At 37.7% G+C, this 19,921-nt stretch overlaps 1 protein-coding gene across 1 annotated transcript in view; it reads right to left on the bottom strand.

The window, feature by feature from the left end:
- Positions 1 to 2,192: 2,192 nt before the first annotated feature.
- gad2 (glutamate decarboxylase 2) overlaps positions 2,193 to 19,921 on the bottom strand; it is an 18,963-nt gene continuing 1,234 nt past the window's right edge. The window contains exons 3-16 of the mRNA XM_035655604.1: positions 19,605 to 19,751; positions 18,653 to 18,886; positions 17,082 to 17,172; positions 16,090 to 16,202; positions 15,460 to 15,575; positions 14,912 to 14,991; positions 14,129 to 14,183; positions 13,894 to 14,010; positions 12,247 to 12,311; positions 12,084 to 12,162; positions 11,840 to 11,989; positions 11,157 to 11,264; positions 9,248 to 9,337; positions 2,193 to 6,275 (exon numbers count right to left, since the gene is read on the bottom strand). Coding sequence (XP_035511497.1) covers positions 6,102 to 6,275; positions 9,248 to 9,337; positions 11,157 to 11,264; positions 11,840 to 11,989; positions 12,084 to 12,162; positions 12,247 to 12,311; positions 13,894 to 14,010; positions 14,129 to 14,183; positions 14,912 to 14,991; positions 15,460 to 15,575; positions 16,090 to 16,202; positions 17,082 to 17,172; positions 18,653 to 18,886; positions 19,605 to 19,751 — 1,619 coding nt within the window. The 3' untranslated portion in view covers positions 2,193 to 6,101. The remainder of the gene's footprint in view (positions 6,276 to 9,247; positions 9,338 to 11,156; positions 11,265 to 11,839; positions 11,990 to 12,083; positions 12,163 to 12,246; positions 12,312 to 13,893; positions 14,011 to 14,128; positions 14,184 to 14,911; positions 14,992 to 15,459; positions 15,576 to 16,089; positions 16,203 to 17,081; positions 17,173 to 18,652; positions 18,887 to 19,604; positions 19,752 to 19,921) is intronic.

Below are 19,921 nucleotides of genomic sequence, written 5' to 3' on the forward strand. Positions count from 1 at the left end.
CATTGAGAAAAACCGACACAATACATTTGTGAAGAAAATTCATTATCCCCAGAGGAAGAACCCTAATGTTTGTAGTAGCCTTTTCTCTAGTTCCAACATTAGGCCAGCATTTCTACTTGTACTTATACATATGCAAAAAATATGAAATTCTAATGGGCAGAAGATCAACCATTTCCATTTTGAACTCTACAATCAACATGTGTGTACCACCCTCAGGTCAAAGTGTCAACCCCATTTATATAATTAAGGGTAGACTGAATATTCTTTGTATAATGCAATATAACTCAACAGCACTATAAACTACAGCCTCTAAAATGAACAGAAAACAACAAAAACTGAACATTATAAACTTCATGAAGGTCATGTTTACTGCTTTTTAACTTGTAATCAAATTGACAGATTGCTTTTAGAGTCGCTGGACATATTCATGCTTTGGAAAATGATCAACATATCAGCCTCTAGAGCCTTTAATACAGATTTAGAAAGAACTGCAGGACTATTCTCACCTATGCCAACTAAGCAAAGAACGAGAACTTGTATAATGTTATACATATATATTTAGCTGTGGTGGACATAGACTGTAACATGGTAGCCACATCCTTTCAACATTGTAGCCATACAGGAAGGACATTTGGTACAGTTGTCAGCCAGATTACATGCTAAAATCTTGTCTAAAGAAGGCTGAGCAGTGAGGCAGATTTTCTTTGTATTGTCACACTCTCCTATTGTGGATTGATTATGTGTTGGAGATCGATCAATGACTGCAATGAACTATCTTGGACCTCATCATGCAGAACCACTCAAACTGCTGTGTGGAAACAGTTAAGTAACAGAATGATTACATGTCATATTTGTAATGTTAAAAACATGCTTTTCCTGTGAGTGGCTTCATTCAGAGCCAGCTGATAGTGTGCGCCCCAGATGTTTTTTTAAAACATATATATATCACTCATTTTATTATCTGAGCGCTTTATGTCAGTTAAATAAACAAATAGGATAATTCTCTGTCTGGCTCTGTGGCGAGTCTTTGTCAGGCAATTATTTCCATGTGTTACTTTCCTCTTTATCTACTGTATCTGCGTCCGTGTATGAGAGGGAACGATGAGGCAAACCATCTGGGAACCTTTCACATAGTTTGGTATGTCTTTTTTCATCATTTCTTCTTTGGTTTGGACATAAAAAGATGTTGTAATCACAAATGATTGAAAGGAAAATGTAAAAAATAACAGCTCATTCAGACAATAACGGAAAATACATTTTATTTGCCAAAAATTCCAGCCACATTTGTAAAAATACACTCCCTCAATCATGGCTAAATTGTAGGGTAGCAGTGCCATCTAGAGAGATATTTGTAACCTACCGGAAATGTCACATTTTTCACTGAGAAGCATATTATTTACACAATAAACTGTGTACTACTTTATTGTGTTGTACTGGTATGCATGATAACATGTCTTTTCTAATACATATTTGATCAGTATTGTTTTGTTTTCTTTATTTTAATCTGCTCTGACTGTTAATCTGACTGTATGCATGTGTAAATGTTAATGCTCTTTATTTATATTCCACATTTAATCTCAGGGGAAATAATATTGCTTGTCAGAAAAGTAAACAATGAATTGCTTGTACTGTAAAAAATCAGTACATTTGGTAAGTTAATATTTTCCTCAAAAAAACAAAAAAACAAAGTTTAACTTTATAAACCTCATAGAGATGCTATGAAGGTATTAGTTTTGAAAGGTCATATCACTGGATTGCATGTAATTATAGGAAATGCTGCTTTTTTGGAGTCCAGTGTGGACGCAGAATCCTTACTGTAGGCAATGATAACAAAACCCTTCTGCATGCTGATGTGCTGCAATGTGACTAGCATCAATTTATAATTTGAGAGGCACTGAAACAATGATCATAGATATTACATAAACATCACCAATTCTGTACTGCAACCGCTGACACATCCTTTCTGTGTAGTGCTGTGAAAGTGCCTCTTTTCATGTCCCACATTGATGTTCAAGGACTTTCTCACCAGTTTATGTAACAATTCAAACTCCTCTGTTCACGTAACACAGTGCTTTTGGCCCTAGCTATGAAACACAACAAAGTTTACTTTGAAAATGTTACCTTATGCATGACAATAGATAAAAGAAGAAAAAAAGAAGATCCCAAAAATCTTTGTTTTGACAATATTTATTTCTATTTTCCCAATCGTAACATATAGTTCAGGACAAATGAATGTTTTAGAGAAGCTAGCACAGCAGTTTGCAGAATACATGATTCAAAATTGCACCATATTTAGTGAAAATTTACTGCACTCTGAGTACTAGGGATTTTAATTGTTTTCATAAACAAACGATATTTCCTGTAAGCAAGAAACCAGGGTATATTCTTTTCTATACTTCTGTGTTAAAGGCTAACAACACTTGCTTTGGACAAGTATTTGGACAATCAAATCTAAATCCTGTTCATTCTGTTTCTCGTACATCCCATAGAGTCAAGGGCCTTGGTGAAAAACAAAATCAGAAACAGTGACGTCATGACACCATGACACGAGTCAACATGCCGTCTCAGACACACAAACAGAACGACAGCGGGTAGCCAAGAAACATTAGAGGAAAGCGCAAGGATACATTGTCACTGCTACCAGAGGGCAAAGCGGAAGAGAAAGAGAGAAAAAGGTTGTTACAGGTGCAGAGCAGAGAACAGCTTTCAGAGAGACATGCTGAGGGACTACACATATAGATATAATACTCTACGTTCTGAGCTGCGACAGTCTTCAAGCAGAAGAGAAAGACAGAAGATAGAGATAGTCAGATCAAGCGCGGAGAGGAATACAATGCTAGGCGAGGTTAGCATGCTTGCAGCACGGAGAAACTTTACAGGAAGCCCAAGACACACAGATCACATGTAAAGGCTAGAGCGACAGTGCACTAATCTACAGGCTAAGCTATACATTGGACACTAAAGCTAATTACAGGAGCTACACGTACTGTATATATGTATATATATATATATAAATAGGTATATAGGAGACTGTATATCAAACAAGCTGGATAGGCAAGGCATCGCATGCACGTGCAAAGGAAGCAAGTCTAGCAGCAGCAGCAAGAGAAACAAAATGTCTGGCTTTCCAAGACTACCACAGTGAGATTCCTTTGTTGCTGTAATAAATCTGATGTTGTCTGTGTCACAGTGTGTACGCCAATGAACAGAACTAGGATCAATAAATCTAAAAAGTATTTTAAACTCTAGGGTACTCTCTGTTGGGATATAAGACAGTTAAACAAGAAGCTTTATAATATCTACAAACTGCAAAAAATTAAATGCTTTCACTTCCAACAGACCCTTTCATGACACATTCAGACCAAAGAGCTTAAGTTACATTTTTGAGTAATTTTTTTTTAACATCAACTTATGAACAACCATTGGACATTGCACGTTATTAGGTCATGTGTATACTCTAAAGTGCACAACCTCCCTTTTGGAGGAAGACTAGACAATACTGGCAAATTTATACTAAGGCAACACAGTTACAAACACACTAAGGTACACATTGGCACATACTGTCAAGTATCACTTGTGCACAAAAAACACACTGCTTCAGAGTCGAAATGGCTTTGCATATTCATTTAAAATCCAAACACCAGAGTCTCTGAGCAAGACTCGGAAGTATTTCAAGGTGAAATCTGTCAGATTCTTTAAAGCCAGTCCCTGAAACACGTTTTCTTTGAAATAGCGAGAAGAGTCACAAACCAAGTCAAGTATCTGACATACGTACATACATACATACACACAGGAAAAAAAGCCTTTTTGGATTAACAGGATGAAAATACAGGTAATCTATATTGGAGATAGAGAAAATATGAATAACTTTACCTCACAAATAGTCTCTGGTTATATGTCTTATATACACTTATGTATACACAAAGATATGTACTTAGGACATCTTGAAATACTATTTACAATCTATGATCAAAAGTGATTGTACACTGACCGACCATGTTGAGCAAATTGTGCTTTTCTAACTTGTTCTAATGAAAATGCTACAGAACCTCTGCTTGTTGAATCAGGGTTCACATTCCATCAACTAACCTGCCTACAGTAAGCATGTTTTTAGTTATTTTTTATTTGCTAACTACTGTGCGTAGTAGGAAACTTGATTATCTTTTACTATTGTACACTTGAATTCACTGTTTCTTTTGATATTTTGCAGGGTATATAGATTGGACCCATACTCGAATATTGCTTGTGAATGAATAAAGAAGAAATCTCAGTTGCAATGCTAAGGGATACTCCTCCTCCCTTGATGATTTAGTGCAAGTGATGTCAGGTATACAGTAGCTGCAAATCTGGTGAAGTTTCTCTATTCAGACAAAAACACCATTATTGCCCTGATCCTCGATCTTTCATTAAGTGCTCATCCAAAATCGCCACTGACAAATGGTTTCTCTCATTATGATACTGTAGATGAGAGATTTACATCTTTAAAGTTATAATCCTTAGAATTTTAGTCCTGGTTTTCATAATACTGGTCCCAGATTTCCATTTAAAATGACAACGGGAACAATGTTGTGCTTTTGGAGTAGTGGTCACAGTCGGCACTGCAGGTCATGTGATGCCAACTGGCCCAGAAAAGCATCTTCCCATCAAAGCTGGATTAATCAGTGGGCAGTGGTCTACTAGACTTTGGCACAGGGTCCCTTTAGAAGACAAAGTTATAACAATGCTGGGTCTGTTGAAATTGTTTTTCAGTTTGGCAAATTAGCAGTTAATCAAATTACTTGGTGGCCCATTGGCAGGTGCCCACTTTGCCCAGTTTGTAATCCAGCTTTGCTTCCGCTACACAATCATTACCAAAAAAAACAAGGTTATGAATTAATCTTTGTGCCACAAGTTCTCCAACACGATACTTTGCATTATCAGAATTTATCAATAAGGTCAAATAAAAAATTCCCTACTATTCTGAGCAGAAAAAGGCGGACTCCGCCACTTTAAATGAATATGAAGAGAGGCAGTTAAAAATTCCAAAACACACTGAATGGCTATTAAAACAAATGTTGTGTTGGCCATGTTGGCCATTAATCGTAGTAAAAAGAGTTTGAAAAAAATCAAATCTCAAGGATTATAATTTTACGTTACCGCTGAAGTGTTTTAGTTATTGGCATTTTAGATTATCACTATAACATGTAAAGCACACTCAGCACAGCTAAATATGCAGCCTGGTTGGAAATGGTATCTAGTGCATGTGCATGTAGCTGGTGACATCAAACAAAATGGGTTCAACAAGCCTTTACCACCTTAAGTACACTAGAAAGAAGTGCGTGTAAAAATAGTAGAAATAGTTAGACATAATAAGCAACAATATTAGGTTAAGAATCATAAGCTGCAGACCAAACTATCAAAGGCCGAGGTGATGCATGATGGACCAACACGCCCTCATAAACGCTTTAAATTGACTTTGCTGTTGTGTAATTTGGATGGAAATTGTTTCCTTGCCTTCTTTTGTACATATTTCCAAATCCTTATGATGGCCTGTTCTGGTTGGGGTATTATTTAATGTGTGCTGGTACTGTTTTACATCACCAGTCAAGAGAATATTGTCCAGAATCACTATGTGGTAGTACTATGCGCAGATGTAAAGGCAGTTGATTAAGCTGAGGTAAGGTGAAGTGCTTTTTTAGTTTTTAAACCAGAAGTTTAAAGTGTAAAGTTACAATAGAACACAACCACGTTTGGCACTTAACAACATACTCGGCAAATGGGAAATGATTGAAAAATAAACTCTTCCTCATCGACCTGTTGCACAAGCATTTCATATCACAAAAAGTACATATAAAGTTACATCACGTACACTACTCTGGGATCTACTACACTATAGGAATGGCAGACAGAAGCACTTTTACATAGCTTTGGACCAAGTCAGTCCACGGCAAAGCTACAATACATAATATACGGATATATCTCTATATCTTTTTTCTCAAATATACTCTTAAATATGTGACTTTGGAGGAAAGAGAGCGAAAAGAAAAAGTTTACCAGTACATTCACGACAAACAATTCATCCGTCAAGGGGAAAAGTACAGAGGGATTTGGTGAGATGAGTCTTATAGATCTTGGCCGAGTCGTTCAATCTCCTCAATAAGAAAGTCGATGTCCTCGAAGGTAGCAGCGGGATTTGAGATTACCATGCGGAAAAAGTTGACTTTGTCCCCTTGTGGTTGGTAGCTGACCATGGTTGTCCCGTACTCCATCATCCTGGCCTTTATCACTGGAGCCACCTGCAAGATCCAATAAATACAACATGAAAGAGGAAGAACGTCGTACACTGCATAAAGACAGTTTCTGTTACTCCTTTGGTTTGGTTCATCCAGGCAACTATCTACTATGTGAGTACAAAACAAAGTGGATCACTAATAAAAGGAGCTTGTGGGGTCAAGTTTTTCAATGCAAAACAAGTTGCATCTCTAGATTTGAGTTAGTAACAGCGTTCACTTTTAATGCAGCTTTTAAAGTTGTGCAATTAAGTTTTGGCTTAGATAACATGGTGTCAGGATTGGCTAAAAAAAAACTATGCTACCCTAGCCTCTGCAAGAAAAGGAATTTCTTAAATCTTATCTGTCCCTCTTAAATCCTTCCTTGCACATAAAACCAACTGATTAATTCTTAATCTTCAAGCTGTGCACTGTAGTTTTCTCATTAATAGACCGCCAGAGGTGTAAACAATGTAGCTTGAACTCTGTTGCCACAAAATATATTTATTTAAAAAGTATGGAAATGTTGAGTCAGTCCTTCAATTACGATATAAATTATATAAATATATTAAAAAAAATGCATAGTTTTATGTATTTTAAGCTGACATAGCGAGCAAGCAGGCTACAAAGACTAGAAATGAACCAAATCTTGCTAAAGCAAAGAAAATTAACATGAATGTCAAAATGCCATTTTTATTTTTTCCTAAGACTCTTAGACTTTTGGAAAAGAGTCTGTTATGTGTGTTTGTTTCCTTTTCGTTTTTCTTTTTCAGCAACTAAACAAGACACATTTTCTCCCCAGACTACTCTGATCCTGGTCTACGTAGTCCATTATCTCCCACTAGTGTGACAGCTAGATCTGACACCAGCAGGGTACACCACAGCACTCTGACTGCTGCTGCCAAGTTGAGAGGTTATCTCCCAGACTAAAGCAGTGACAGTCATTTATTTTGTGCTCAGAGTCTTGATGGCGATGTGGATTCTGTGCTGTGATGAGCTCTGGCAGGTCAATTACAAGTTTAAAACTCACAGTCTTTGTTGTGACCAACACCAACCAACACTTTACAGAGGAAAAACATTTCATTATATGTGTCTCTGAAAAATAATTTTAGGGTTAGTTCTTGTCTTTCAAGAGTTAACCTAAGAACTAAGGGGCTTTCATTTAATATATTTTTAAGCTTATTATTGTACCACAGAAATCACTGCCATAGAACTCATAAAACTAATGTCATCCATTTTCTTATTATTGTTATCCACAGTCCATAGTTTATGGAAATCAAATGTTTCTGTTTTTGCCAATGTTTTCATCTGTACTCAGCAGGCCTACTGAAGTCTATATAATACATTAACAAGCCTAGCCACAACTATCTCACAAGCTAGATTTGACTTGATATAGCCCTCTAACTTTAGTTGTCTAATTAGCTGTCTTTCTATGTCAGAGTGTAGTTAGTATGGTGCACACAGATTATCAAGCTAGAATGCAGTATACACAACCAAAGTTCATACTGCGTTCTGGCTTGTTTTGGGGTTCTTTTGGTCCATTTTGTGGCTATTGCAAATTTAAAAAGCCGTTGCTGTGGCAGAATATATATTTTTATAGTAAATCATATGTCAGAAAGTCAGACCAGTGTACATACTAAAGTGGGAAGCATAATCAACTGAAGGATATGAGATTCATAACTTGAGGCGACAGTTTGCTGCCGTTATAGCTTAAGGGCTCAAATTAACCGTGACTCATACACAGTGCCATCGAGGTCCAGCATAATCTAGCAGGAATTTTAATAAATCTGAGAGTAAGTTGGAAAATGAAAATAGACTTTTAAAACTCCTCTAGCAACTGCAGTTCAGTGTCAGTGCATGGTCTGCTAGAGTAGTTAGCTGCGTGAGGTCACTTCAGTATATAGGTGCTACTTTTTAGCACCTATATACATATAAATGTTGTTATAGTTATACTGTTATAGTTGATTTTAACTTAACAAATCAACTTAATAAATATGATGTTTTGATGCTTAGAGTGATGAAGTTGGAAATTGCTCTGAAAAGTCATGAAAAAACATTTATCTTGATTGCACATGATATTGGGAGCTTGAAGGGCTCTGTAAATTAAATTACATTTACTTGTAACAGAGTACTTCTGCACTGTGATATTGCCATTTTAACTTAAATAAAGTACTTCTTGCACCACTGGGCTTACAGTATATACAGGCTGCAGTGCTGTGGCTTGTACTGTATTTCTCATCACATAATCATTCCCTCTAAATCTCTTGCAGGTGTCCTGTTGTAGTTGGCAGACAGTTTCTGTAAAATAATCAATCAGTTGCTGCAGATTTCCGTCAAATCAGTCTTGACAATTTTCCAGTCATTAAGTGGAAATTGAGGAATGCTTTTTCCTCAACGAGCTAATCGGGAAACATTACATCATCCCGCAATCTAAGTGTCAGAGTCTGTGGAAAAGAGCGAGCTGGCAAAACGCTCAGGTTCAGCTGAGCATATTCACTGTGTTTTTTCAATCAGACTTTGGAAAACAAAAGGAAATGTCTCTATTTGATGTGCTATGACAAACATGGCAACGATTTATGGCTGATGGTTTTACAGCGAAAGAAAGAGGAGAGAGCTCTTTGTATGGGGGGCACGTACTCCATCTGTTTGTCCTAATTGTCAATTAGTAGGCCCCTGCTGCTGTGGGATTCTCTGAATGGCCGCCACTTTAGCTAACTGAATAGCCTCAATCCCTCTATGTCTGGCTTGTGATACCCTTCCTCTGTGACAGCATAGCCTATTTTAAGACTGCCACAGTTTACAAAGTATATCCAATGTGTATGGCAAAGTATTTTTTTAAATCCAGAGTATAAGTGGATGTCCATGTTGTCCCTAATAAGGAGGACATGTGATGGTCAAGCTGGATAGGAATGACAGGCTTGTAAGGCAAATGAAAGGTGTAGTGAAAGGTGTTTTTTTGGTAGATATTACAGTCAGGCTCCTTATCTCGGCTCACCCACCTTGTGCAAGTGTTTCTTTCTCTCCTCTTTGTCCTCCATGTAGCGGATCCCAGGAGGGAGGTACCAGAAGCAGACGTTGGTGTGCTGAGGCTGTAGGAACACACAGTTGACAAGAGATGAGAGGAAGCAAAACATGCACAGTTAAGGCTGGGAAATAATGAAATATTACTGATTTTCAATGGGAATGTTTCATGGTGACATGAGTGTGTTATTGTTTTTAGAAATTCTGTTTAAAATTAAAGCCACCATGTAAATATTGTGAACAATTCTTGTCCTTGTGGTAGTAATATAATCAACAGTATTGTCTCATTTAAACTAATAATTTCAGACATGCTCTAACTGACTTTAGTAAATTAATGATGAAAGGCACTTACAGAGAATTATTACCTTGACTCTTGAGCTTCCCCTCAGTTTTACACCTTTCACCTAATTGTTTTGGTTCTAAGGCTCACAACTTTACCGCTCTCACACTGTTTTTAGCAAAAAAGTTGTAATACTTTTAATATGTACGCTAGTTAGTTAGTTGCTGGGTGTGTGAATTAGCAATCATCTGATAACATGTTAGCCATATCAACCTTATATGGTGATAATGTAACCTATTAATGTTTTGTCGGACTGAGTGGCACAGCTTGTGGTTGGTTGCCCTCAAGTGGCGAAAAAATAAAAATCTTAATGGAAGTTTAGGTCATCTAAATAATTTAGGAGATGCTATAATCACACAAGCTTCCTACACATAGTGGCTTTATGTTTTTAGGCACACTGTAATTAAAAAACATGTATTTATTTTAATAGTATAAGATTACTAAGACTAAAAAAGTGTTTTTTTCCTCATGTTAATGGATATTAACATCAATTTGATTTACTGATATGCTTTTGAATACATTCATTATTAATAAATTATTATTATTAATATGATATTAATCCCAAACATACCACTTAGTCCTACGCACACATGTACAAGCATTACATATTCAGTACATATACCTATAACTACAACTATATATATATATTCTACATTTACCAATTATCCTTGCCTAAAGTCCTACAGAAAGCTTAAAATAAAAAGTGCTTAAAGTAGCCGTAGCCCATCCATTTCACCAAGCCAGAGCAGATTCTGTTCAGCTCAAATAGGAAATCCATTAGGCGTTCCCAGCATCAGACAGGTATCCTGCCTCTTTCTCAGATACTCTGTCTAAAAGCCCCACACAGCTCTATTTTTTGGCATGTGAAGCCCTGCTGGAGCAGCCTGCCTGCCTGCATATGAGTGGAAAAGCATTCATTACCAACAGCTGACTAGCCATGCACACCAGCCTCATTTATACAGCCGAGCTGGTTCGGCGGTAGTATATTCAACATCAGATTGATGTAATGGCTCAATGGGAGGCACAGACAAGTGAACACCTGGGCCGATGCCCAGAGGACTTGGCTTTTTCCCATCACCCTTTGGGTTATGATGCTCTTAGCCTTTTGTGGCTCAGCAGGAAAACAATAAGCCTTGAAACATTAAAGAGCTTTCACTATAAATGACTCTGGGTGTCCAAGCACTTCTTTTATAAAAGAGTTTTTAGCTTCATAACCCCGTCATACTTGCATATGTTTGTGCTGTTGTAGCTTTGCTCGGTGAAGGATATTTCAGACACCATGCTATTCATATGCATATGAGCAATTACAGGCCGTTATGCTATTCATTAAACATAATAGCAGCACATTATACTGGCAGCTAGAGGTAAAAATGGCATTCATCCAACACAAAGCGAGAGCACACAGCGTGCCAATCAAGTCACCCACAATGACACTGAATACACTGAGGTGAAAGAAAAAACATGGACTAATGTTAGCTACTTTTCTCTGATTATGTGGCTGTGGATGAATTATTCTTGTGGAGAGTGAACGTTAAATGTGGACATACTTTTCCATCAAAGACCATCTCGTATCCTTCTCTGTCTTTGATCTTGTTGTAGAGGTACTCCGACAGCTCCAAGCACTTGTCAATCTGAGCCTCGAATCCAATAGTTCCCTGTCAAAGAAAAGATTGTTAGGTTTGAAACATTTATTTAGATCACTGGTTCTCAAACTGCGGTTCGTGTACCACTGGTGGTACGTGAGCTGCCTCTAGTGGTATCACTGAAATATATTATAAATAAATCAACTTTAAAACATTTAATACTGAGGAAAATACTTAAACTATTAGATTAGAGAAATGTAATAATAATAAGAAGTTACAAATCATATTTTTATGCTTGACAATTGGATATGAATGTCCAAAATGTTTTAGTGTAAGAACCCATATCCAAGACTTGAATGGAAAACAAAATAAACATTTGGTTCAGGTTAGGTTGACTCAAATTAAATTAGGTGAATCCTATTTGTAGCATGTTTTTAAATTTTATTTTATTTTAAACTTAAATATGTTTCAGTCAGGTTTCCATATTGTTTTCTGTGAATTGCTTTGGTTAAAGATGAAAAAAGAAACCATTGTCCAGGATGTCTATCACCACAAAATCCAACTGCCTTCTTAAAATCAGTCTGTATTTATGAACTGCGTGCAAAATATGCGCAAGAGTGCAAATTCGCATGTTAGCTTCTCCTTACCTTAGCTCTCCACATGAGCCACAGCTTGAAGATGTCGACATGGCGTCCACACTGCAGCGCTTTGTCTCCGGTGTCATATGAAAGGTCGTAATGTTTGTCTTGCTGGAACAGGTAGCAGGCGTGCATCTGGTTGCAGTTCTGCATCAGACCCTGTGAAACCAGATCCAGAACGTTTATCATCACCACAAGAAAACATCATATTTCACTGTCACATACTGTGAATATTTGTTTTCACATGACCTACCTCCTCTCTGACCAGCAGGGCTGAACACTGCAGAGGGACTGACATCATCTTGTGGGGGTTCCATGTAACTGAATTGGCCCTGAAGTTAACAAAAACATTCATCATGGATCATTAGTTTAAATCCTCATTTGTTTGCTTGTATGTTTGTGTATATGTCACTTGCCTATCGACTCCGTCCAGCTTCCACCTGTGTCTCCTGGACATGAGGAGGCTTCCTCCCCACGCACCCTGACAGGACAGACAGATGGTAATCAGACATGTGACACTTGGTTATGGGTTATTTAGCACTGCCACAAAGCAGCAGCAGGGTATCAACCGAGGATTTCTCCAACATACAAGTTCAACGTTTTTTTATTAAAGTGACACTTCACTGATTTTAAACGCAAGGTCAGCCTGTGAAAACAGTTGTATAAAGTCTTATGAGATGTGACATTCACCTGGTGTGGAGGGTTTAACAATAAAAAATATAATATAATATAAGTGGCATTATGGGAATGTAGGATCAATGGTTTTTAGAGCTTTGCTACATACTAGGGAGCAAAAATCAGGATATATCAGCCTCAGTGCCACTGGTTTTGCTAGTGCTATACTAAATCCATTGGGGATCCATTAGTTATAGCCTGAGCAGTCCTGGACTTTATAAGGCAAATACCAATATTTGAGATTTCTTTTTCTTTAAAGAATCACTAAAATTAGGAAGAATTTGATCATGATATGTACTGAAGAAGACATTTTATATTTGAAAATTAAACTAGTCAGTACAAACATATTGCTAAGCTACACTGGCAGATATACAGGCTGATGTATGGGTCTACCTCTACTGTTAAGTCTTGATAATAATAATAATAATAATGATAATAGACAGACCCTGCTGTACAACACAAAAAAGGTGAAAACTCTCATCATAAACCTGCAATGAAACTACATTTTGAGGATTTGCAGCTTTTCTTTGTCTTATGTGAGAGTAGACTGAATATTTTTTTAGGTTTTTGCTTTAGTAAAGACCAAATTATTAACCTAAAAAATAATTGGCAGATTAATCGTTAATGAAAATAATTGTTAGTTGCCATCCTATTGAGGAGTTTTAGTTTTGCATGATGGTCTAATTCCTTCATTTGTCAGAAGGTTTTTTACCCTTAGAGGAATAAATTGAGGAGAAATCCTTTATCCTTTGTCACATATAGTGATAGTATTGATGATCAGCACCTTATATTGAAACATCATTAGGTTTCAGAAAGGTCTAAATGCCAGACGCTTCTGTGGAGGCATTTCCAGATTTCCCAGAATCATAATGTTTACTTAAGAAGGCCCCCAAACACACGCATTTCACACGAAGCAGCATCCACAAAAACACACACTCCGTCACTCCAAAGCAGGATGTTTTCTTCCCATCTCTCGGCAGTTGAGGAATGATAGATAAGGCCATTTATGTCTCTTAATAGAGGTGTCCCCCTGTCAGGACTAAATCACCTTCATTAATAGATAGAGTTCCTTCAGTGAGAGGGCCCATGATGGCAAAGTCAGGGGAAGAGATGATTTACAGCCTCTGTTCCAGTTTTTCTAATCCCCAGTGTTAGATAGGAAATGGCTGGCTCCTATCTGGGTCAACCGCAAGCAGTTAGAGGCGAGACAGACATAATAGATTTGTCAAACTCACTGGTTAGCTCTGTATTTCTATGCATTCCTTCAATAAAAATCCCTACTGTGGATAGATATTGTGCATTGCGGATGCTGGCAACAGGAGATGTTTATGCAGATCTGTGTCTGCGGCCTTCAGATTCCAAATGAAGGGTCAATTTGTGTTACTCACATCCACATGCATCCAGACGTTGTACTTTTTGCAGATGTCAGAAATGGCGATGAGAGGGTCAAAGGCTCCGTATACTGTTGTTCCAGCTGTTGCACTTACAAAGAAAGGTACAAAACCCTGCAAAGGCACAAAGAAAGAAAGACTGCACATAATAACAAAGCTAATATGTTTCCAAATTTCCCTCATCATCATATCTGTTTATAGTATTTATAGTTGTAAATGTGCATCACATTACCTTCTGTTTGGCCTCCAGTATTCTCCTCTCAAGGTCAGCTGGGATCATTTTACCACTGCAAATGAAAAACAAGCTTTAGTCGCCACGCGGTGTTTGTGAATTCATCAGTGGTGAAAGAAATACTCAGATTATTTATTTATGTGAAAGTGTACAACAACACAACTATGTAGAAATACTCAATTACGAGCAAAAGTTCTGCTTCAAAATGTACCTAATGTATCACAGTTGAAGTATTTATTTGATATATTATTATATACTGATTCATTCATTCATTGTGTGTGCAGCATTTTACTGTTGCAGCTTGGCACGGTGGATTTAGTTTACCTTATGTACAGTGCTTCCCAGTATAGGCGTTGGGCCTAAGGGGTCGTAAGAAATCTTTTTTTTTTTTTTACTGTTGTCAAACCTTTGCTATTATTTGTTAAATATTGGATAATTTTACCCTTTTTGGGCCTTAAATGGAAATCTGAAAGTTGCCCCTACTAGAAACCACTGGGTATATCTTTAATATTTTATAAGCCTATGACATATTATTTTAGGTAAAATGTCCATCTGCAAAGTAAGTAATAACAACACCTGTCATACAAATGTAGTGGACTAAAAGTGCAATATTTCCCTCTGAATTGTAGTGGAGAAGAAGTGTAAAGTATAGCAGAAAATGAACATAGGCCTGCTAAAGTATGTAAAATAAGTACAAGTATCTCAAAATGATATTTGAGTAAATGCATTTATTTACTTTCCACCACTGGAATCTACTGTTTATACTAACTTCTAATATTTTACCTTTCGTCTGCTTTGATGCAGATCACACTTTCTGTCCCGATGCCAAGAGCTGCTGCACCTTTTTTGATTGAAAAATGGCTCTGAAAGATAACAAACAAATGAAAGAGAGACTGTGTTTAACTGCCTGTATATCAGATCACAGGAGGAGGAAACACTTCTGGAATAATAATAACATTATTTAGCTTTGATGCTGAAAGGTTAGTGTTATTTTATGGCTTTTTGCTCTCAGCATCTTGCAAATGTCCTTTAAAGATGAAGGCGGTGACATATAATGTGACAGACACACCAGTCACCTCGTGCCCTTCTGCGTCTGACACACGTAATGTCAGCTTCATATCTGCGCCGGTGGTGTGAAAGTGACACAAAGTCATTTAGAAAACACACATCCAGCACAGCAACAGCTAATGTCCAACACAATTTGAAGTCATTCCTGCACTGGAGAGGAAGATCTTTAACATCTGATTAAAGGAAACTGTGATTAACACTCATTATTCGATCCAGTGAGACACACACTGGCGATGCAGCCACAATGAGAAATAAATGCCTACATGTTCGGATGTGAAGGCCGCCAGTCTGGGAACAGATGACATTCCTTTCTCCTTCACTTCAGGAAACATCTTGAAGCGGGCCAGCAGCATGGCATACATATTAGAAATAGCACCACCTAGAGGACAGACAGGGCTCAGTGATTTACAGTGTCAGGCCACATCACAGCCTCAACTAGAGTCTCATGGGAATGATGCATACTAACTGACACAAAGCGTAACAGAGTTTAAAAATGTCTGTGCATGTTTATAATAATGGAACAACAACAATTACAAAAATCCTTTGTTTACAGCGCATCAAGAGCGTATCGGGGCGATGACACAGCATCCAAAATCACACTGTCACTGTCCACAATGTCAGAGCCAATCACAGCCTTTGTCATTAAATTCTCCAATGATTGCTCGTCATCATGTGTCAAACAGAAATGCATGGGAGAAATTAAAGATTGGAGGGCGAAAGGGCGTTGGCTCAAGTTGGAAAAAGAACATTATTTTATGCTAATTGGCTTTGAAACGAATTCCATTTATATAATCAAAATGTAAATTGACACATTACAACACACACAAGCACAGGCAGGCAGTTCCATTTTCGGTGAAACAGAGGGGTGGTGGGATTGGCGTCACCTCACATACCAGGAGAGAAAATGCCATCTCCTCGCCCGTCCGGCCAGCCAATGATCTCCCTCATCTTCTTCAGAGTGACGTATTCCAGCAGCACAAAGACAGGAGCCACCTCATAGGTGAACCTGCGTTACACAAGGGATATCACATGGTTGCTGGTTACACAAAATGTGCCATGACTCATCACCGAAAAATAGCCAGAAAACAGACGTTTTTCCTCTGCAGTTTGGCTGTTTCTGGACATACTTAGAGCTGGAATTGATGGCTCTTACAGATGTAGATGAAACAGTAAATTATTCTTGAAAGATAGAAACAATATTTTATGTATTAAAGGTGTAGAATTATTGTTGATTTTACAGGCTTCACTTTCATTTCTAAAGAGGCAAAATTTGCAGTGATGCTTTTGGACAAAATGCACAAACATCCACAAAAAGATTTACATTTCTCTTTCCACGGATACATTTCAAAGACCCGGATGTGCTCTCTGTTGTACAGAAGTCTTACATTTTCATCATCCTTGCTGCACTGAAAAGTTAATTTACAATATGTGCCTCCTGTTATATTTTTCCATTAAAACGTGATGTATTAGCTGCAGTAATTTTAAAAAACCTCAGCGTCAACAGCAGGCTTATTCTACGGTCCCTCACATTTGCCAAGACTGACTCTTGCAGGGTTTATCACCCCAAAAACACACACACTAAAATTAGCTTCAGATTAGTCTGAATTTAATTTCAAAGGCTAATTTTCTCCCCTTGAATCCCCATGGGGATCAGAGGTGAGGGGGAGGGATAAAAGCGGGGTGGGAGGGGTGCAGAGGGGGGAGTAAAGAGGGGGTGTATGCCTTTCATTTCACCCCTTTCATTCGCAGTGATTGAGTGAAAAAAAAAAAAGCTGCTATCAGCTGGTGCAGACGCAGAGCAGAGTGCATACGGATGGACCGGAAATGGAATTCATTGTCATTATCACCATTTAAAATCATGATGAAGCACAGGCCACATACTTACATATTGGTGTTGGCAGTGGATGTTAGCCAATCGGCTGCCAGTCCAACCATGTCTAATCCTGTAGAGAGCTGATTGAAGTACCTGGGGTGGGCTGAATGAAAAGGAGCAAAGGAGAAATGAGAGGAAAAGGATGTGAGATGGCTGCAATTTAAACATTTTATCTGGTGTCAGGAAAATTGAAATATGCTTTTTATGTGTTTATGCTGAGTTTGTGCAAAAGCCTCAGAAACTGTCATCCTGTGAATGCTTTAATTGCAGGTTCGAAATTCCGCTGCAGTGACGTTTTAAATCATCTTGAGGAATAATGAAAACATTTGCTGTTGCATGGAAAATGTAGGAGTTTAGAGGAGGGTATAAACACTACCAAATTTAGTTTTTGCACCTTTGTTTTATAATACAGGCAACATCATACACCGAGGAGCTTTGGAAATAAGTAAAAACAAAAACAAGAAATAATGGTCATGCAAAAGTCTTTCATATTATAAACATGCAATGCAACACTTTACTTTAACCCCATAATTTAGCATTTAAAAGAAGCATATAAACATTTACTGTAAATACATAAACTGTTTACATCACACTATAATGTAGTTTGAAGCAGATAAATGTTTGTTAATGCATTTGTCAGCAGCTACTGGATGGTGGTGTATAGTCAGATAATTAAACAGTTAATAATATAAAATATGTCTTCATAGGATGAGTTAGAATTGTTAACAAATATTGTACATTAAAAGACATGTAAAAAAATCCTTATATCTGCTTACAACTACATTATAGTGTGTTAGAAACCATTTATTCCTGTTTAGAAACTGTTTATAAAAACTAAATAGGGGTTAAAGTAAAGTGGTAACAAAGAAGCTCTAAAAAATATATCTGTTTTCGTTTTTTTTTGTGGCTGTAAATTGTCTCTATGTGTCAGTCAGGAGAGAATAATGGACTTGGCCTATGAATCCTGGTTATTAGCCTATTATCTCCCACTTGGTGAACCAGATTTACTGCGTCACTGCATTTATCGGTCTGGTGGACAGGAGGAGGAAAAGGAGGACAACTTCCAGGTTGATGTTTTTTAATAAATATCATTCATTTATTTATTTTTTTCCTTTTATCCCACCTTGTTTATTCTCTCTTCAGTCTCATTTTTTGTAGGTTAATCCTCAAGAGATAGTATTCACCTAAAATATTTAAATATAACTTATGCTGACTTTTGTATTATCATAATAAGAATAAGAAGTGGTTTCTAGTAGATTCTATCTTCTGTCACGTATTTTAGGATTTTCTGTGTTATAGGATAAATTAGAACTTGCACTGGCGCTGCTATAGTTATTTTCCCTGCATATGTTTTCATATTTATCTGTCCATTTCAGTAAGATATTAAATATATATTGTGATTTCAACATTTTTAACACAAATCACGCCAGAATTCAGGCCTACACCTATTTTAAAAAAAGGTGGTGAATATTTCCTAACATGCCAAAACTGGAAATGTTTTTAGCATATTTGAAAAGAAAAAAGTCAGAAATCCGAAGTGTTATTTATCGATCAGGGAACCAAACACTGAGATCCGGGCCTACCGGTTTTGATGGCGTATTTGAGGGTAGCGCGACAGCTGATCAAGATATCATCCAGAGTCGCCGGCTCGTCCTGCAGCTCCCAGTTGTTCATCTGAAGCAGCTCGTTTGGATAATGAAAATCAATAACTTTCGTTTCCCGGTCGAAAGACTCCACGATGTAGGCCATTAAAATATCCACAACTTCCTGCAGGAAGGTCATTGTTTTGGTGTCACCGTCCATGGCAGGTAACAGGTCTGTAAATAAGAAATTAATAAAAGGGGGAGACATTTAGTGATTTATATGTCTGGGACTTTAAAAGATGGATCTGTGGAGAGGATCGGGAAAAAAACCTGTATCTTGGAACATTAAGATGCATATGTGTAGGCCATTAAAATGGGAGCGTTTTGGTGTGAAATTATCCTTAAGGCCCACAAATAAAAATAAAAACAGCTTTATAATATTTTTACAGGTCTAAAAATTGAAGGAAGTATTACATTTCTGCGACGTTCAACGCCTCAAACCTTCAGATTCTGCTGAAGGTGACCTCTCCACAAATAGTCCACCACTGCAACACACCTCTCTGAATATTGCAGATATTAAATGTAGACGTATAGATACAGATGATGATTTATTTCACCCAAAGAGGCGCATCTTCTGTCATTTGTTTCATTTTTCATGTTATGTATTTTATTGAATAAAGCGGATCACATCTTGGAAAATCAATAAAAATGACATTTTATGGAAGATTATTAACAAAAAGTGGATGCGTAAAATGTCAAATGCAATACATTAAAACAACTCTTTTATTTGAAAAAGAATCCCTACACTTACTATTAAAAATAGCTTATTTATGGCATGTTTACACTGAATAAATCACCACAACCACGAGGCAAGGCCAAGTTTAGACTCAGTTAGACAGACCAGGAGTCCGCCAGTGATAGAGATCCAGGTTTACAGCGTTGCTTTTTGTACCTGTTGAATAGAGGTCGGAGAAGACCACAGCAGCTTTGGTGCAGTTGCAGGATTTGTTGCAGCCGCAGGTGCCTGCAGCTTCTGTCTGTGGCGGCTGCTTGGCGGCCGGATCGGCGGGTTTCTCCACTTCCCCGACATTGAGCAGCGCTTTGGACACCACAAAACAGCAGTGAGATATTTTTATTACTCTGTTGACAAGGCCGTAAATATGATGATAGAAATAACGGGGCACGTCGCCTAAATAGCGTCTCCCCCTCCACACCAACCCACCCCAGCGCCTCGTCTCTCACCCCCACCCGCCCCACACACACACACAC

Source organism: Morone saxatilis, unplaced genomic scaffold (assembly GCF_004916995.1).
Source record: "Morone saxatilis isolate NCDOM2014 unplaced genomic scaffold, NCSU_SB_2.0 Contig0, whole genome shotgun sequence".
NCBI lineage: Eukaryota > Metazoa > Chordata > Actinopteri > Moronidae > Morone > Morone saxatilis.